Source organism: Pelmatolapia mariae, linkage group LG22 (genome assembly GCF_036321145.2).
Source record: "Pelmatolapia mariae isolate MD_Pm_ZW linkage group LG22, Pm_UMD_F_2, whole genome shotgun sequence".
NCBI lineage: Eukaryota > Metazoa > Chordata > Actinopteri > Cichliformes > Cichlidae > Pelmatolapia > Pelmatolapia mariae.
In genome coordinates, this window is record NC_086245.2 from 8,824,992 (window position 1) to 8,843,444 (window position 18,453).

At 38.8% G+C, this 18,453-nt stretch overlaps 2 protein-coding genes across 2 annotated transcripts in view; one reads left to right on the plus strand and one right to left on the minus strand.

Annotated features, from left to right (window-relative positions):
• Positions 1-1,982: 1,982 nt before the first annotated feature.
• LOC135933618 (transcription and mRNA export factor ENY2-2) lies at positions 1,983-3,610 on the minus strand. Its single transcript, XM_065471731.1, has 5 exons — positions 3,527-3,610; positions 3,349-3,423; positions 3,175-3,245; positions 3,006-3,080; positions 1,983-2,250 (listed from the first exon to the last, which is right to left on the minus strand). Exons 2-5 carry the CDS (start codon positions 3,414-3,416, stop codon positions 2,174-2,176), a joined length of 291 nt encoding a protein of 96 aa, XP_065327803.1. The 5' UTR covers positions 3,417-3,423; positions 3,527-3,610; the 3' UTR covers positions 1,983-2,173.
• Positions 3,611-3,845: 235 nt separating this feature from the next.
• Positions 3,846-18,453, plus strand: part of nudcd1 (NudC domain containing 1) — a 54,232-nt gene continuing 39,624 nt past the window's right edge. The window contains exons 1-5 of the mRNA XM_065471734.1: positions 3,846-4,067; positions 5,221-5,375; positions 8,607-8,792; positions 13,087-13,270; positions 15,358-15,546. Of these exons, the coding sequence (XP_065327806.1) occupies positions 3,953-4,067; positions 5,221-5,375; positions 8,607-8,792; positions 13,087-13,270; positions 15,358-15,546 (829 nt within the window). The 5' untranslated portion in view covers positions 3,846-3,952. The remainder of the gene's footprint in view (positions 4,068-5,220; positions 5,376-8,606; positions 8,793-13,086; positions 13,271-15,357; positions 15,547-18,453) is intronic.

The window sequence follows — 18,453 nt, forward strand, 5'->3', positions numbered from 1 at the left end:
TCCTGCATCAATTGACCTGCTCCAGTTTGCTTATCATCCTAACCACTCCACAGAGGATGCATTAACCACCACCTTGCACTCAGACATCACCCATCTGGACCTATGCCATACTCCTATATATTGATTTTAGCTCAGTGTTTAACACCATCATTCCACAGAGACTACTAGAGAAACTCCACTTACTGGGGCTGAACACCACACATGTCTTGGGAGAAACATCTCCAAACCCACCATGCTGAGCGCTGGATCTCCTCAAGGATGTGTTCTCAGGCCACTGTTGTTCATGCCGTTAACACATGACTGTGTATCCAGATATGAGGGGAACCTAGTTATTAAGTTTGACGATGATATCACAGTGGTGGGACTGATTTGCAGAAATGATGAATCAATGTACAGGAAAGAAGTTGAACGTCTTGTGGGCTGGTTTAGAGTGAATAATCCGGAAGATACAGATCCAGCACACTCCTCTCAGTATCAGCGACTGCCCAGTGGAGAGAGTAGAAGACATCAGGTTCTTAGGTGTTCAGATCTCGAAGCACCTGAGCTGGGACAAGAGCATCTCAGTGATCAAAAAATGGGCCCAGCAGGGACTGGGTGAAACAAGCCTCTGTCCCCTCCAGCATCCTCAGGACTTTTTACAGAGGCATGTTCTGACATACGGTACATGTATATCAGCGTGGTATTCCAGCTGCAGTATGTCAGACAAAACAACACTGCAGAGGATAGTTAGAGCAGCTCAGAAGGCCCTTGGAGTTTCCCTCCCCTCTGTCCAAGACCTTTTCGAGAGCCACAGCAGGAGCAGGGCACTGAAAACCATGAAGGACTGCTCACACCCCCTCAATTCTTTGAACTGTTGCTATCAGGCAAACGGTTATAGCTGTTGGAGGAAGCCTCCAACAGCTTCCTCCCACAAGCTGTTAGAATGCTGAACTGTTGATTTGGTTATGTACAGTACTATACCCAGAAGTCTTTAGAATTAGTTTTAATTAGTTATCTTTCTTACTCAGTTCTTTATTTATAAAGTTATCTTTTTTTTTCTTTTAAAGAGACTATTTTACAGTGATGCATCTGGGATGCATGTGTGTCTGATTGTGCAGAGTAGGGTGTTTCCATGATGTTTGTGTGTGTGTTCTAATATTTTTAAGACCCTGAACAAACACCCTTTCATTTTGCCTGCACTATGGCGGTATGAACAGCAAATTGAGAATTTAACATTTAACAAGCTAAATGAGGCCTGTAGAGTCTGAGATGTAGCTCATATATCAAAGTTTCTCTAAGCATTACTCCTTGGGGAAAATTTGCTGGGATGTCCTATCATAGTAACGCTATTACGTATTTTCCACTTGTGACTGACTAATCTTTCTCACTGTATAATGATGAGCTTCAAAATGTTTAGAAATATCCTTTACAAACTTCCAAGACTGTTGGAACAAGTGCTTCTTCGAGATCATTGCTGATGTCCTTCCACCTTGGCACTGCATTAACACACACCTGAAAGCTCCAGAGCAGGGAACTGCCAAAACTTCTACTTTTATAGAGGTGCTCACACTTGCTGATGATCAGCTATTCAAGTGCATTTGATTAGCAGCTACTTAGCCTCTTAATTCCTATGGAGGCAGTAATGATGTACTTTTTTTTCACAGACTCTTTTTGTATTTTGTGTAGCAAGTTATGTTTTGTTATTTATCTGAGATAATATTTATCTAATTTCAAGATGTGTTTACGACCAGATCATTTTTTATTAACTCCTGATCCGTAAAACCTACTGCCAATCAACATTATTACTTCTGCGGTGTATTTTCTCAACAACTGTAAATAAATAACATTTCAAAGTTTGAGATGCAATTATAAGTTTTTGTTTTTTCGACATGGGCGACAGACTGGGGACCGGTCGAGGGTGTCCACTGCCTTTTGCACTAAGACTTAATCTGTCTGCACTTTTGGATTTGGTTCAACCAGACAGGTAGCAATTACAACAAGAATGACCAAAATAGGCATGACTTTATTTTTCTTCTCCAAAACTGCAGCATAAACTAAAAATCAATATGAAAACACACAATACAAAATAAAATTAGCACTAAAATGAACACAATAAACAACAGTTTGGATTTCACTCGTGGATCAACAGTGAGTAAAAACAAACAAACAAACAAAAAAAAGGGAATTGTGTCATTCACAAGGTTGCATGTTGAGCTAAAAAAGCTCTGATTCTCTGGAGGAGTTCTTTCTTCACACTGTCTGGTACGAGTGCTGCAGAGGAAAGAGATGAAGAGATGAAGAGAGATAAGTCAGAACACAAAATAGAAACTTACATACTCACACAACACGATACTTTTATTGTCAGAAGTTGTCATCCTGTCAGCTGTTTCTAATATTTTTTTCTCTGTATGTTATAGTGTTGGCCTGGTAGATAAAATATGACTTTTAAGAGGCACCAGCTCCCTCTAAAACTTCCTACGAAGCTCCGAAACATTTCCAGAAATCACCATGCCATGCACGAATAATGGTTAATATCCAATATCCAATATGCACGAATAATGGAAAATGATCCAGAAACACTGCCATCTTCTCTAGGCTAAAGCTCATTTAAAATGACTGAGGCATCTGAAAGTGTTCTTCAAATGGGCAGTCAATGTCCAAAGAAAAACTCTGAAAGACCTTCAGAAAGTCTGAAGAACTACTACTGAAGACCAGTTTAAAACAGTTTAGAGAAAATACAGCGTCTGGCTCCTTGGAAGAAAAATATAAAGGAGTGAGGGGTGGTTCAAGACTGTATATCAGGGAAACCTGAAATTGTAAGAGCTGTAATCAATAAGTAGTGCTGACCTACAACATTAGCAGTTTTTTAGTTAGCATGCACAAAGATGTAATAGGGATAAAGATGATGTGCAGTGCTAAATAAATAAATTGACTTGTACATCTAAACCAACGATGCAAATGAGTATGCTCATCACTTCTAACAGTCTTCCTCCCCCTGCTGTTGTGTTTGAACATCTGTACTGTACCTCTGCCTTTTGGTGTGACCTCTGTGACCAGGTCCTCCACTGTGACATGCTCCAGGCCCTTTTCTCTGATCACATCTGGCTCAAACGGGAGGTAATGACTTTAGTGACTTTTGTTTTTATAGCACCACGACAACATCACCGGACACAAACATAAGAACAAGTCAAATACCTTTGCAGTGTGCTTTCAGCTGATCCTTCCACCCACACTCCACCAGCTTCGCTCTGAGCAACTCTTTCAACCTGCGGCCACACATTTAATTCACATTATGTGACTTAATCTGTGCAATTCAAAACCACGCCAAACCATCCAGCATCAAATCACTGCAGCGAAAGACTCGCTTACCGCTCCCGTTCCCCCATCTCTATCAGCTTCTGGTTTATTGCAGCCCTCATCTGGGAATCTTTGCTCATGATCCGCCTGAAATTAAACACACACACCGACACAGTCAGCTCGGAAGAAAGAGAGTAATAAAAACATATATTATAATGTCTAATTTAGCTCCCTATCAGGTAGCCGCTACCGTTATCGAGAAGGATCAGCTGGGGAACATAAGGTCCCTTTACGCAACGTAACCGTCTAAAAACGTTCAACGCTTAAAAGTTCCGGCTTTGGAGCGGTTAATCTTTCAACGTCAACCTGAATAACCAATGATAGTCTCATTAGTGTTCAAAATACCTGTTTAATAACAAAAAATATAATACAATACATTTAAACTGAAAACACTAAATTAAAACAGTTACTTAAGCATTTCGAGAGAAATTAGCTCAGGACTCAACTTCCCCTGTGCCCTGGGAGGTTTTGTCCGCCGTAAAATAGCTCCGTGTGAGCTATGACAATGACGAAAACACAGGAAACGTGTGTCACGCTGGCTACACCTCACCCTCCTCCTCTTGCTGCACACAGGCTGTCATCAACTTGTGAATAAGCCAGTCTCATTGAAAAAGACATGACTGCGTCTAACTACTCATTAAAGGTCAACAGAGACCTGCTGGACCCAAACTTTGAGAGTTACAGGTTATCCTTGGACGCCATACCGACGTACAACATAGAGCTGGATGCTGGTGAGAAAAACTTAATGCAGTGCAGTTAGCAAGTGTGCTAGCCTAGCCCTGAGAAAGGTCCAGTATAACTTCTGTCCAGTATAACATTAAATAGGAATAGCAATGTAAGTTATTTGAAATTATCTCAGACATTTTATTGGCTGCCACTACGTGACGACGTCAGCTGTTGATGCTACATAATATTTTGGCAGCTGTATCTGTAGCTCAGTGGCTCAGAATGAGATCTTAAGGTCCACCACTGTAACCTAATGAGCTTTCACACGATCACTAAGAAAATTCTGAACAATAGCATTGTTTAAACCACTGAAAATTAACAGATTAACGCTGAAGTGACTAATTACTACAATTTGAACTGCATACACATATGCTCATTTATATTGCCAGGACAAGTCAAGTGCACCAATTTTAAATAACTTAAAAACAATCATAGGGAGCTTGCACCTACTTTACGTTATAAGGGTAGTTTTGTAATACATGTTTTAACTTCAAGCTCTTAACTTAAGTTTGAGCAATACTAAATTGGTGGGGCTGCTGATCCAGATATGTGCTTTACTGATTAAAACGATAAGGGATGTAAATAGAGCACCATTTTTTAAATTTTGCATAATCATATACCAAAGCTTGCTAATTCCTTTTAAGCGAAACTCAGGCCAGCTGAGCTCACCTGAGTTGCATCAAAGTGTTTTCTACTACCTCTCTTTATCCAGATTATAAAACAGCTAGTGTGGGACAAAAATCAAGAATCTATGAAGTGTGTGCCTAACAGGAGAATTCATTATAACATTGGTTTGGATACAGTCTTACTGATATAAAAAGGTGCTTACACTTTGCACAGACATCCACTCACAGTAGATGCAGGCATGCGTATTACAAGGTGATTAATATGCTTTAAAAAAAACCACGATACTTTATTTAGTACGAATAATTCAGACAAATAATAGCTGTAAAAATAGTTAATTGCAGTTTTTTGTCACCAATAGTTCATCTTGGAGTAAAATGTTGAAATATTAAGATATGTTAATATATATGTAAAACTTCCCACAAAGCAACTGTAGGAAAGGCAGAAGGGTAAACTGCTTTTTAAGTAAAAACATAAATAACAGAAATTTGATTACTGCCATATTTAATCTTTTCTTTTTCATATCTGCCACAGCCGTGGAGGAGGTCAAGCTGAAGGATACTCAGTACACCCTGGAACACATGCGTGCCTTTGGCATGTATAATTACCTGCATTTAGACCCCTGGTATGAGGACAGTGTTTACTTTGTGGACTGCAAAGGACGGGTCCTCAATCTCACCGTTACTCTGGTGAGTTTGCAAATCCTCTTGTTTTTTGGGGTTATTTTTGGAAATCTATATTCCTTGGCCTATTTATGATTGTTGCCCCTCCATTGACGTCTAAGGTGTTTTCACAACTGCGCTGTTTTTCCTACGCAAAAAGAAACCAAACAAACAAAAACACAAGTATGTAATGTCATCAAGTGATCTGGAAGAGAACTGCAAGGGTGAAAACACCATAAGAGAGCAATCACAGATCTTAATAAAAAATCTTTGATACTCATAAAGCTAGCTCCTGGTGCCAACATTTTTCTTAATTTCTAAGAATTTCTCGCTAAAGTTACGACTAAATCTTGAAAAGGTGAAAGTTATTCACAAAGCGTCTGCTTCTAAGATGAAAAACTGTGTGAAGTGAAAAGAAGGACTTTTAAGTGACTTTGGAATGGAGCCTGACTGAAAGAAGATTTTTAAGACAACACCGATGTAATACCATATATTGATTTCAAAATTTAATATTTCAACTAATATTTTGTTTGTTTTCAGCACCTTGAAAACATACGAACATATAAACATTAATGTTTACGCTCTGTTCGCATCATTTGGTTGGTTTGTTTGTGGCGTTCCAAACACGTGTTGCCCTCAGGTTGACAAAACTTTACAACACTCATTGTTGAAAGGGGCTTTCTTCTGTCTCTTCCTTACTTTTTAAATGTACGTGTATTGGTTTTTATAATTACAGATACTGATATATTGGTAAATAGCTAATACATCATATAAGGATCTACTTAGGAGTTCCCTAAGCAGAGGAGAAACTGGCAGAAAGAAGCTTTGCCACTTTTTTTTTCATCCTGGTGATTAAATAAAATCTTTGCGCTTTGCATAATAAGGTTAATTTATCTTTTTAAGCGTTAGAGGAATAAAATTTAATATAACACTTAAGACAAACTGAGTAGTTAAAGCAGTCACAGAGTCTAACATTACACTGTGTGGTTAATTACAGCTGACTAATGGTAGTTAACTTGCCAGCATAATAACAGTGGTTTGGCAGCTGTAGAAACGAGCCACAGGTCAATCATGTGCATACATTAGTGCTATTAGTATGTGTGCCAAATTCAGAATAACAGTGAGGTAATTAAAGCTGCAGGTTACATGTTTCATGGGTAAAGATTGTAGTCAGTATTCTGTTACATCTAATAATAAACCCAGCATTGACAAAGTCATCATAGCTAAAGTGTTTTGGAGCTGGAAAAATGCAAGTTGGGTCTGCTCAACCTTCATCAGCAGAGCAATCACGCTGATAGCTTTCACAGCCTCATGCTGTGAAGCAGTTTATTTTATTTTTCACATCGTAGAGCATTCACAGACACGATGAGCTCCCATGTATTATAACAGTAAATCATAGAAGCTGAAGAATTTTATTTATTATAATAATTTAGATCAAGGATTAAATTTACCATCATGGCAAATGGATTTAACCTGAAATCTAACTCTCACCATGTGAATTTATGTAATCTGAGAGTTTTCCTAAATCACTTCTAAGTTTGGAGCTTTGCAAATGTTTTTAGGCAAATTTAGGTCTTTGTTTTATAGTGTTGTTTTATGTTACCATTATATAACGTTTCATATTATGGACCTGATGTTGTGATGGTGTATTCAATGAAGGATTTTTATGCGCCTGATGTGCCAGTAGGTGGTGACCAAACACTTGAGCATCAGCAGGTTGTGGGAAGAGAAAGGATGTCTGTGAAACACAAGAGTTTTAAAAGTTATGTTAAATTATATAACATTATTTCTAACCTCTTTTTTTTCTTGGTCAAGATGCAAAATAATAAACGTCAGAATAAACGTGTCTCTTAGTATTTAGTGTGAACCACAACTTTCTGTGCAGTCTTTTGTCTGTCGTATGAATCACCCGAGCACATAAAGTTTGGATGAGCCCTTGTAGGTCTCCAGTTAATCACAGGAGCGATTATATAATTGACTCAAGGTTCTGATTGGTATTGTTACCCCGTACCAAGATGTTGAGATGAGGAGCAAAATCGTTCTCATGACCTTTTCAATCGAGCCTTCTTTTATGTCTTAGTCATCATTGACCATAATTAGACATAATTGGTGTCTCATTGGAGTTTTTTTCTTTGATGATCATCACACTGTAATCCTGCGAGACAGTGTTTCTGGCTTTCAGTGGCACCATTAAATGAAATTTATGGAAAAGTGTTGCTCAAATTCTAATTACAGTGATCACATGATAATTATCATCCTTCAGCCTTTTGTGCTCGGTTGCTTGGCACATTGCACATAGACATTTCATACTCCGTTTCAGGGCATTAACGGCACTGATGCTGGAGAAAGTGATACCAAAGGTGCATCGTACATTAGATAGCGATATAATGTGCCGTGCCACGCTCCATGGCAACAACGGGGTAGCTTCTCCACAGTCCTTTTGAAAAACTCTGTCTTCACGCAATTTGTGATGCTCATGTGGTGGCATATCTATCTATTACTAATAAGGCTTTCAGATTGTTGAATCACATGAGTGGCCACATGACAGCTGCTAACTGTATCTGTCTCTGATGGGTACATGTTTTCTCTTACTCATTCTACCATTCTTTAGATTATAAGACTTTAGACAGTAAGAAATTAATGCAAAATCATTTGGACTTTATGTCTTCAACCCAGATGCTTATTGTAAAACTCTTATGGGATGGAAGCAGCAACCTTTCTCTTCTTCTGGAGTTGAGCCGCCTATTAAATGTCTTGTGTTTGAGTCTTTGTGATTCATGACTGGACTGCTTATTGTTTGATTGCATGTTAGCTGTAAGAATGCATGCATCACATATTTTCCCAGTATCCTACAATATTTTCTAATGCTAAACTGAAGTGGTGACAAAATCAGTTTTGCCATGTTGGTCTCCATCTATAGCACTGAAATGAGCTTACTTGATATCCGGTCATCATTCCATTCATCCATCCCTCCTCCCCTCAACAATCAAGCAGTACAGTAATTGGTGTTAACATATTATAAATGTATTTTTTTTAGTGTTAACTGGACAGAACATGTACTTTGAGATATTAAAATAGGCATTTTTCTCTTGGTTGATGCACTGACTTAATCAAGTAATGAAATACACAATAACTTTGTTTCATTCTCATACACCAGCACACTGAGATTTCCTCTGCAGATATGAATGAATCTAAATGGCCTAATCTTTTTTTATGAATGCAGTACTGGCTTACGGGTCTGTTGTGTTCTGAATTCAGGACACCGCCCTGGGGAAGCCGAGAGAGGTCTACCGTGTAACCGTCGAGTCCAGCCAGTGCGAGGATCGTCTTTGCGCCTCCCTCAGCCTGACCTCGGCGACCTGGGCAGCTCTGTCAGATGGTAGCGGTCGACTGTACCTCCTCCGCACCGGCAAGAGGGGAGACAGCTCCCATATGAAGTGGGAAGTAAGTATAGATGTTCTGTTTACTGCTGTAAGTGACGCACAAATGTGTTTGAAATATTTTTTGCTGCGGAAGCGAAGGTAAAAAGACACAAACCTGAATTCCCTCTGTGTACTATTGTAATACTGGTGCTGCTTTTTCTTCTGCTTTCTTGGCTTAACACCACTAATTATTAGCATTTGTAACTGACAGTTGTTCAGTCAGTTAGTCACAAGCTCATTGGCGTGTTCACAGCTGTCATAAATTAGGTCAAAACTGAGTGAGATTGGAGGTGTTTTAAATGTCCAAATATCTCTGATGATGTAATTTTGAGTCACTAAAAATCTTTGTCAGTACTGCACAAGAGAAGCTGGGTTAGTAGTCAGTCAAAAGATAATTAGACATTAATTATTGGGCATAACTTGACCTGTTCCTGGGCTCTAATGTACATGTGGTCCTAGTTGAATAATTGGTTAAGGAAATAAGTGGATTAATATTGCTTCGGCCATTGGTTGAGACACTTCTGCTGGTGACGGTCATAAACTATATATAAGAAATGGACGTAGCTTCTTGGTCTAAAAGGAAAGCCAACTTGGTCTGCAGATGGTGGCCTTTCAAAAAGGATTGCAATTAAATAAAGTATTAGTTGAAATACTGCTTGATTAAATGTGTTATTCTTAGCTTTGTCAGAATAAACTGGAATACAGTATAACCAAGCAACCGAAGGAAAGAAATCCTAATTTGGTAAGCTTAGCCATCCTTCGCAAACTAATCTGACACTGTGTATGTTTGCAACATTATGGTGACACTTAAAAAATGATTTGATTTATGAGGACTGTGATTAATAGTTTCATGCAACTCTTATAATACACATGAAGTGACCAGGAACACCCCTGTTCAGTACAGCTGAGTGTACAGTGAACTTGAGTTTACAGCCTGGTATAATGTAAGTTTCTTGCCTCTACAGCTGATTTTTACCTTTAATGACAAACGCGCAAGGGTGAATATTAAAATAATATAAAGATACTTTAAAGTACTGATGGTTGAAGACACAGATAGCTGTAGCTTTAGTAGTGTTCACTTGGTTTGTGGTCCCTTTGGGTTGTATCAGTCTTTCGTGTATAGTAATGAACCTGGACAGAAGATTGTGTCAGTAAAGAAGAATATTATATTCCTGATTGAGTTAAAATAATAATAATTTAAAAAAAAACTACGGCTGTTTGAAGTCTGTTTAGAACTGAAACTATATGTTTGCAAGAGTGGACTTCAGTAGGAAGCAAAAGGATTTGGGTGAAAATCACAGCGAGATGGGCAAGTTGGAGAGTATTCAGACATGGTCACACTTTGTAAGGCTCCATCTTTTCACTCGATTTGTTCATAATAGAAATGTCTTTTTTTGTGAGCATGGCAGATGGTGCTCTAAAAATTTCACATTCAGTAAGTAGTAACTCAAAGGCCAAAAAGGACAGCCTTGGGCTCCATGACGAACAGACACCTGGGATAATTTTTAAATGAAAATAAATCCTCCTTTGGCCAGAGTGAGATTTGAAAAACCAAGTCAAAACTATAACAGTAAATAACAGCCTTATAATGGTGGATCAGCTACACTGATGTTATTGAACCGCTTTGAAAAATTCTGCATCCATTGTGAACATACTCTGTTACCTCTTTATGGGCTCTACATCCAGGACCACTGAAAAATACAGGTAGATTTACTTTGAGAGCAGATTTTAAAGGGTCAGTACTCTTTAAAGTTAAAATATTTACATTTATCAGATTTCATTAAACTGAATATCCAAGTTAAGAAGTTTATTAACAAGTTATAGCCAATAATTATGTTTTTGGATTATGAAATGTCTAATTATTCCCCACAGGATATTGTCGGAGCAAGCATTTTTAAGCCGGTATGGAAATTCAAGCGTTCGCACCAACTTCTGTGTTTAAAAAGCTTGGTCTGGCTTTGGAAATTGAAATTGTAGTTGTAAGGAAGCAAGTCTTTGTGTGCTTTATGCTGTTAACAAGCATGCAGTGGGGAATGGTTACAAATGAGAGCTCCCTCTCTGAACAGGGACACTTGATGCATTTGTGAAGGCAAAGTTCAAGACTGGAATTTATAATGAAGATTTAAACCCTCAAGTTACCAACATCCAGAGTTCTATTTTTAAGATTCAGCACTTAGGGATACCAGCCAAAGCACACTGCATCTCTCAGTCTATGTTAGTGTGTGTGTGTTTCATATGTACAATAATAAAGTGTCTCATAAGCCAGATATTTATGCATTCAATTTGGGCTTCTTGGGATCACATCATCTTCTTCAACCAGACAGCTGAAGACCTGATTTAGAAATACTAGCTTGAATTAGCATTTTATTGGAAGAATAAAGAGAAATGTCTCAGTTTTCGAGCGCAGAGTAGACCATTTAAAGCCATTTAGCAACACTTGATGCTCCATTAAAACATCTCACAGCTATACTCATGTGCCTATAGCTACTAATATGTATAACTATTTGCGTTTTATCATTTCTTCCATTTTAAAAGATAATGCAAGGATAAATCTCTGCTTGGTCAATTCATTCAAAAGCTATTCTAGTCTTATTTTTAGGAGACAATACAGATCTGCTTAGACTTTTTAAACGTTACGTTTCCAGCTGCATTTTAACTTGTTTCAAATGATTAACAAGAACTGCGAAGAAGATTTAAATGTACATGGCAAATATTCAGACTGTCTGGGACAGCAATTGATTATATAAAGCAGAGGTAACAGAGGCTTGAGCTGAATATCAAAATAAATCTCAATGAAAGCAGGGTGGCAGATTAAATAGTTTGTTCGCTTGTAGCTGCACGACTGATTTCTTTAACTTGTGATTATACAGTAGTTGGATTTTTAGGCAAGTAGGTGGCACAGGTTTAGAGATTATTCAGTGATTCCTGGCAGTCCAGTGGTTGCTTTCTGTCACTAGATGAAATTGGTTGTAAAGACCGCTACAACTCTAAATGTCATCGTGATTGCTTTGATTGTTAACAGACTACTTCGATCGCCTGTGATTTGAAGGTGATTTGACGTTTTGACAAACAACTCAGTATCTTCCATTAAATTATGGGCAACTGTGGCAATCTACTAGCAATCAGAGCTATCATGAGAAGGTTTTTGGTGCAGCACCCTATAATCTCTTAGCCACCAATTTCACATAATGACTGCCAGCAACCTTCAGCAACCACTCGCCAATCAGCCGGGATTGGTGGTCTCGAAGATTGTGTGCCTGAGGCTTCAAACACTAACCTTGAACAATATTCACAAACTTTACTTTGATCATCTGTGCTACCTTTCGTATGGTATACTTACAATTTTGTGTTAATAACTTTGAGTTTTTGTAGAAACGTATCCATCTCTGAATGGCTGGCCATGTGTGGTTCTTTATAAAACTGTTAGCTGAGGTAATAAGCCGCTCTTGTCCCAATTCGCTTTTGTAGAGTTTTCTAGTAGTCAGCCGACAGTGTTGCATGAGCGATCAGAAATACTCAGAGATATATTCTTACCTTGCAGTGGCCTTGTACACATATTGTGCAACGGCCACTTGTGCTGATTTGTGCTGCAGGCACTAACCTGACAGCTTCTTTGCAAAAACCAAACCAAAATGTTTCAGGAGTGAGAAACATGTAAATTTTACCATCTTTTGTGTCATATGACGATTTTCCTGGGTTATGTGTAAAAATGGGTTAATTCAATTCTCTCTCTTTTTTTTTTTTACCTCGACTCATAAAAAGCTGGTGCAGTATTGTCGTCACGCAATCAGGCAGGTGGGCGGGCAGAGTAGACAACCAAGTTTGTTAATGCCATAACTCGTGTACAAGGCAGTGTAGGAGCTTCAAATTGATGCCATAGGTGTGTTTACTAAAAATCCACGACAAGTTTGAATTTCAATGACCTAGATCTAAAGGTCAAGGTCAGAGGTCAAGTTTTCTGAATAAATGCAATAACTTGAGAAGGCAGTCCCCTAGGATTTTGGTCCCATAGGTGTATCTACTAAAAACCTTATACGAGCCTGAATCCCTTAACTTTGACCTCAAGCTCAGAGGTCAGAGTTCAAGTTACCTGAAAATCTTGTGAATACGATAACTTGAGAACAACTTGATGTAGGATTTTGAGGCTGAGTGTTGGTAGCACTACAGATCATTTACTTTAAATCACTCGTTTTATATTAGCATATCTGTACATGAGGATATTTACATTTGAAAAATTCTGGTGACAGTTTTGTCTCCCATACTGGCAGCAGTACCCTGTTAGATTCCTAAAAATCATCCTGTTACTGTGCCTGCAGCCACTGTTCAGTGAAGACCTGGGGGAACCTTTCACCATCCTCCACAGCGTCTCACACGTCCAGGCTGGCGTTCACAGCATGGAGGTTCTGCTGCTCCGTGTCCAGAAAGACCCGGAGGAAACCAAAGGAAGTGGATATTCAGTGTCTCTCGAGTGGATCACAGTCGCCAACACTGCAGGACAAGGTGGGTGGTGCGATGATTGACTGAGTATGATAATCGAGCATGAAGTAAGATAAGACCAGTGTGTCATAAATGATTAGTATATCAGTTTCAAGCCTGTGATTTCATTTTAATTTCCTTCCCTCCTTTTTTTCTGTTAACAGTGTTTCAGTAGAAAACTGAAACCCTTGTTAATTAAACCGTAATAGCGTATTAGTCATGTTCTTCCTTTAATGGACTTTAAATATTATGTCCCAGATGAGATTAGTGCACTCTGAAGCAAACATTGGCAAGAAAGATTTTCATTAAAGTCCTCGGTGCTTGCCGAGAAAGAATACCGCCGTGACTAATGAGTCAAATATTGTGTAGAAAAAAACAACAGCCTTTCGAGAGTCCCTTCTTCATTTTGTTGGATTTAAAGATGCATCCCTTTGATATTTGCTTAATATTTTACTGCTTATTTAGTATCTCACTGTTTGACTAAACCTAATTTTGCTAATACTAATCAAGGCTATTTGGTCTGGGCTAGGAACATGGCCAAATGGGGACTTGGAGTGGCACCAGCCCCTCAAACATATGACTGGTGGCCCACAAAATAATAACACCAATCCAAAGGGGAAGTCTAAAAATCCCTTTCTGGGAAAAAGCACAGGAAAAAGTCACCTTTTGTGAAGTGTCACTTTTCATGTAATAAAACAGCCATTCCCAAAGTCAAGAGTGTTCTGTCCACTTAAAACCAGAAAATCCCATGGTGCCCACCCAAGCTTAACTCTTCCCTCTAATCAGTATACAAGAGAAACTGATGGATTTCCTTGAAAATGTTTTTAAAAAACATAAACCACACAGACTGTTGGCTATTAAATTGCTAATGCTACCCAGTCATTTGCAAAGTGTTAAGGCCAATGTGTGACCGACCTGCCACCGGGACACAAACATCAATACAAACAGCCAAACTTTTAATGCTGTCTTTATGATTTATAAATAAGAGATTATAAAATTGTTTATTGATACCTCATTTTTGATGTTTTAGCTTTTCCCCTCTCATCTTAAACTAATTTTAGGCTAAAATATAATAGTGCTAAATGCATAGTTTAAAAAATTGCTTATTTTGTAGAAATATAAAAGATTCATGAATTAAAACCAAGAGGTAAAACTGATGAAGCCTTCTCACTATGACAGTTACATACTTTATTAACATATATATGCATATATTAATAAAAATGCCACCAGATGTAAATATTAAAATATTAAAGTGAGTATATGTTTTTCATTTATTAGTTATTCATGATTTCTTCACTGAGTGATAATCTGTGCTGCTCACATTCACAAACCCAAGCCTGGAAGCTGCCCAGTAGAATCACTGGAGCAGTAGAAAGGTCTTACTGAAGGGCAGCGTGGCGGATGATGTTAATGTAGAATAGCCAGGAGCTGCTTTTTCACTTTCCAAACAGATTTCTTTTTCCTGTTGGCTTAGCAAATGGACTGCCTTCTTGTTACAAGGTCTCCTTTTTATATTCTGCAGATAAACAGCTGCAGGTTCCAGCTTTTTGAATCTGAAGCTCAGTCAGTTGTCCATGAAAGAGAGATTTCAATTTAGTCATTCAAACTGGTAATTTTGAGATGATATAGAATAAACGCTACATTTGAAATGAACTTTTCACTTAAAAAATACAAGTATAAACTTAAGCTTACACTTAAAAGTTTCAACACATCCTTCTATCCTCGCACCAAGATGCAGTTACTGAGTAAATGGAAAAAACTGAGAAAAGCAGAGAAATGTGCATTATCCTTAAGATGACATCATTATCCATTAAAACAAACAAACAAACAATAGGGAAAGGAACCATGATACAGTTGCTTTGCTTGACTATCAGGTTGCAGGCACATTCTCTATCTTTTGAAAAGCTAATAACTTACACAAAATACCTACAGAAGTAAACAATCCTCTCTAATATAAGTGGTTTGAGCACGCTCTGTAAGGACTGCTGGGAGTTCTGTACATGCAGTGCTTCTTGACATGAGATGTTTTTCTACTCCTCCTGGTCTCCGTCTGAGTTTAGAAAAGATTACTTTACACAGGGATCACTGTGTCCTTTGATTTCCACATGCAGGTCAGGAGAAAAAGTATGAGGTAAAGAAGAGGAGGGTCCTCAGGGGGAAGTCGGTGCCTCACTATGCAGCGTTGGAGCCCAAAGGGAAGGGACTGATGCTGGCGTCAGAGAAACCATTCGTTTTTACACATGTGGACGGCAGACCTGTGGAACAGCCCGAGCCAGAGCCCATGGAGGTGGAGAAGACAGGTGGGTAAAAGGTGCCGCTGGGAAGTCTGCCAGCGAGCAGCTTGAGTAATGTTACTCAGCGCCTGCTGTTATAACATTAAATGCACAAGTAGCAGCCTTTGTTTCAGGCTCTAAGGGTGCTTATTTAACCCTTGTAATGTCCTCGGGATTTCCATACACCTGTTGCCATACATCCTGGCAAAAATGACCCCAGGACAACACAAGGGTTAAAATCAAGTAAAGTAGCTTTGACTGTCATTTCAACAATATCATAGCAATAATCGTCTTTGTTGCAAGTATGTGTACACACACAAGGAATTAGGCCCTTTTTTCTCCTTTGTTTTCAATGTACTTAACACAACAGACTAATAAATATGGATGGATACCACATATACAGTATATACATGGGAACTTCACAGTTGTACATGTATGCACAACAAAGACTATATACAGCAGCTTTAGTTTAGCAGCAGGTATAGTGGATGTTTTAGTAAAGGCAATATATGAGTGATATAAGTGTTCATCAGAGTGACAGCCTGTGGAAAAAGAATCGAATCGAGGTTTATACAGTACATCTTGAAATTAAAAAACATTCCTCCAGGACCACATGATGCGATATATAAGGCTACACAGAACATTAAAAATACCAATATATAATTAAAATATAATACAGAGTACAAATACTTAGTGGAGTCTATGTGTGTGTGTGTGTGTCTGTGCAGTTTTGTTGCCAGTCCATTTCCTGAGTATTGAGCTGTCTGATGACTTGAGGGAACAAACCGTTACACAGTCTGACAGTGAGGGCCTGAATATTTTGGTACCTCTTGCCACATAGCAGGAAGGTAAAAGTTTGTGTGAGGGGTACGTGGGGTCATCCACAATGCAGCTGCTCAGGAACCTCTCGACAGGCCTGGGGGCGTAGGAGATGGACTTTACTCAGCCTTTGCAGGAGAGACGCTCTTGGTCCTTCTTGGCTATTAAGCTGGTGTTTTTGACAGGTGAACACTGAGGAATTTCGTGGTCTTTACAATATTTCCGGCAGAGAGGGGATACCCCTGATCTTCTAAAGTCAACAATCGTCTCTTCTGTTTTGTCCAGCAGTCCGTTCGCTGTCGTACCTCGTCTCTGTACACTGATTCGTCATTATTGCCGATGAGACTCACCACGGCCTGAGAGTTGATCAGAATGGACTTACATTTGCAGCCAGCTTAATTGGCCATTCAAAGAACTGTAATTCAATACCGCAGTATTTGGCTCCTCACTGCCGTATTGGCTTCATTTTGTATTCATCTTTTTTATTCCTCAGAGGTTTCTGCTTTAGACTGCATTCTTTTAGCTATGTGTATCTAATAAAGCTAAGTGTAATGCTCCTTTTTAGTATTTTAGTGTTTGCATTTGAGCTGTCAGAATAAGAAAAATACAAACTTTATCTCATGAAGTTAACTTTCCAAAATAAATCCTAATTAATAAAAACAAGTTCATCTTCTTCAAGGAGTGTTGAGATGCAAGAAACCCAAATCAGCAGTAATAGTACATACCTGTGTTGAGCTGTTGTATATACAATGCTTTAGAAGTGCATGTAATTTTAACTCTTGGCAAGGAACAGAAGTCCTGTTTCAGTTTTTTTTAAGTCTTTACCACAGTGCCGCCGCTCATTTCTGACCCTGGTGATCTCTGTCAGCAGAATTTGTGCAGAGTGCAGACCTAATATAGGAAAAGTCACGTTGTCCTTATCAGAACATTTGACTCGGTGCTGCTCAGGCTTGAGACTGTGAGAAAACACTTAAAAATGATGTGACACGGCTTGTCATTTATCCTATTTATAGTGATGTATTTTTATTATGATTATTTTTTGTCTCAAAAATACTGTCTGAAACTGACCTGAAAGTCAAGCTGTCTGCGAATCTGTTAAAACGGTGACAGAAAGTGAAATAAAAGCTCCGAGTGGCATTCCCGCCTTCCACCATGAGACGTGCGACTGCCACCCCTCCCACCTTTTCCCACCTTTTCTGTAATTGGACTGTTTCTGGTTAAGATTCATTACGCGGTTGCTTTTGCTTGTCACGTCGACTTCTTTCGCTCATTACCTTTCCGAGCTGCTGGTTGAATGCGCAAACCGACTCGTTCACTTGTCGCCATAGAAACGTCTGAGCGGGCAGCAGAATATTCCCAATCAGACTGAGGTCTCTGTCAGGTCAGGTGATCTGTGTCTGTGTACACAGATGTGTTTCCAGGCCATTTATTCCTGTTGCACAGAACCTGTGAGACGCCTTCAGCATATTCTCTCAGTCTCGCTGACGAGCTTTGACTAAAATGTTCAGTTAATTCAGCGGTGAGAGTGATTTTTTTTCCCTTGTTTTTTTGGATGACTTGCTTTAGGCCTGCAGCATACTAGTCATGAATAATTTTATTAGATAGTTAAGTAATGGAATGACTTAATTAATAATGCCGAAAATAAACCCTGTCTGCACACTGCTCCACAGTTACAGACTCTTTAACTCTGACTCAGGGGCTCCATGTTCTCACATTTTAGACAGTGGAAAAAAAGTTATTTGATATACAGGATCCACTCACTTTCAAATTATTATAAAAATTACCTGTTAGTTATTTTTAATTGATTAAAGGGGCAGTACAGCATTTTATTTTTAATCCTGGTTACTAAAGTAACATTGGAAGCTTTACCATCAGTGCTTTTGGTCTGAGTCTTGATTTGTGCTGCAACACAAAAGCATGGATCTATTTTGCCTCATATCAGTGCTCAAATCAGCTCAAACTGGTTTCTTGACAATGAATTTGCTGTACTCGGATAGTGTCCACAGTCACCAGATCTCAATCCAGTACAAGCACCTTTGAGATGTGATGGAACATGAGGATCACATCATGGATGCGCAGCCAGATCTGAAGCAACTTTATGATGCTATCATGTCA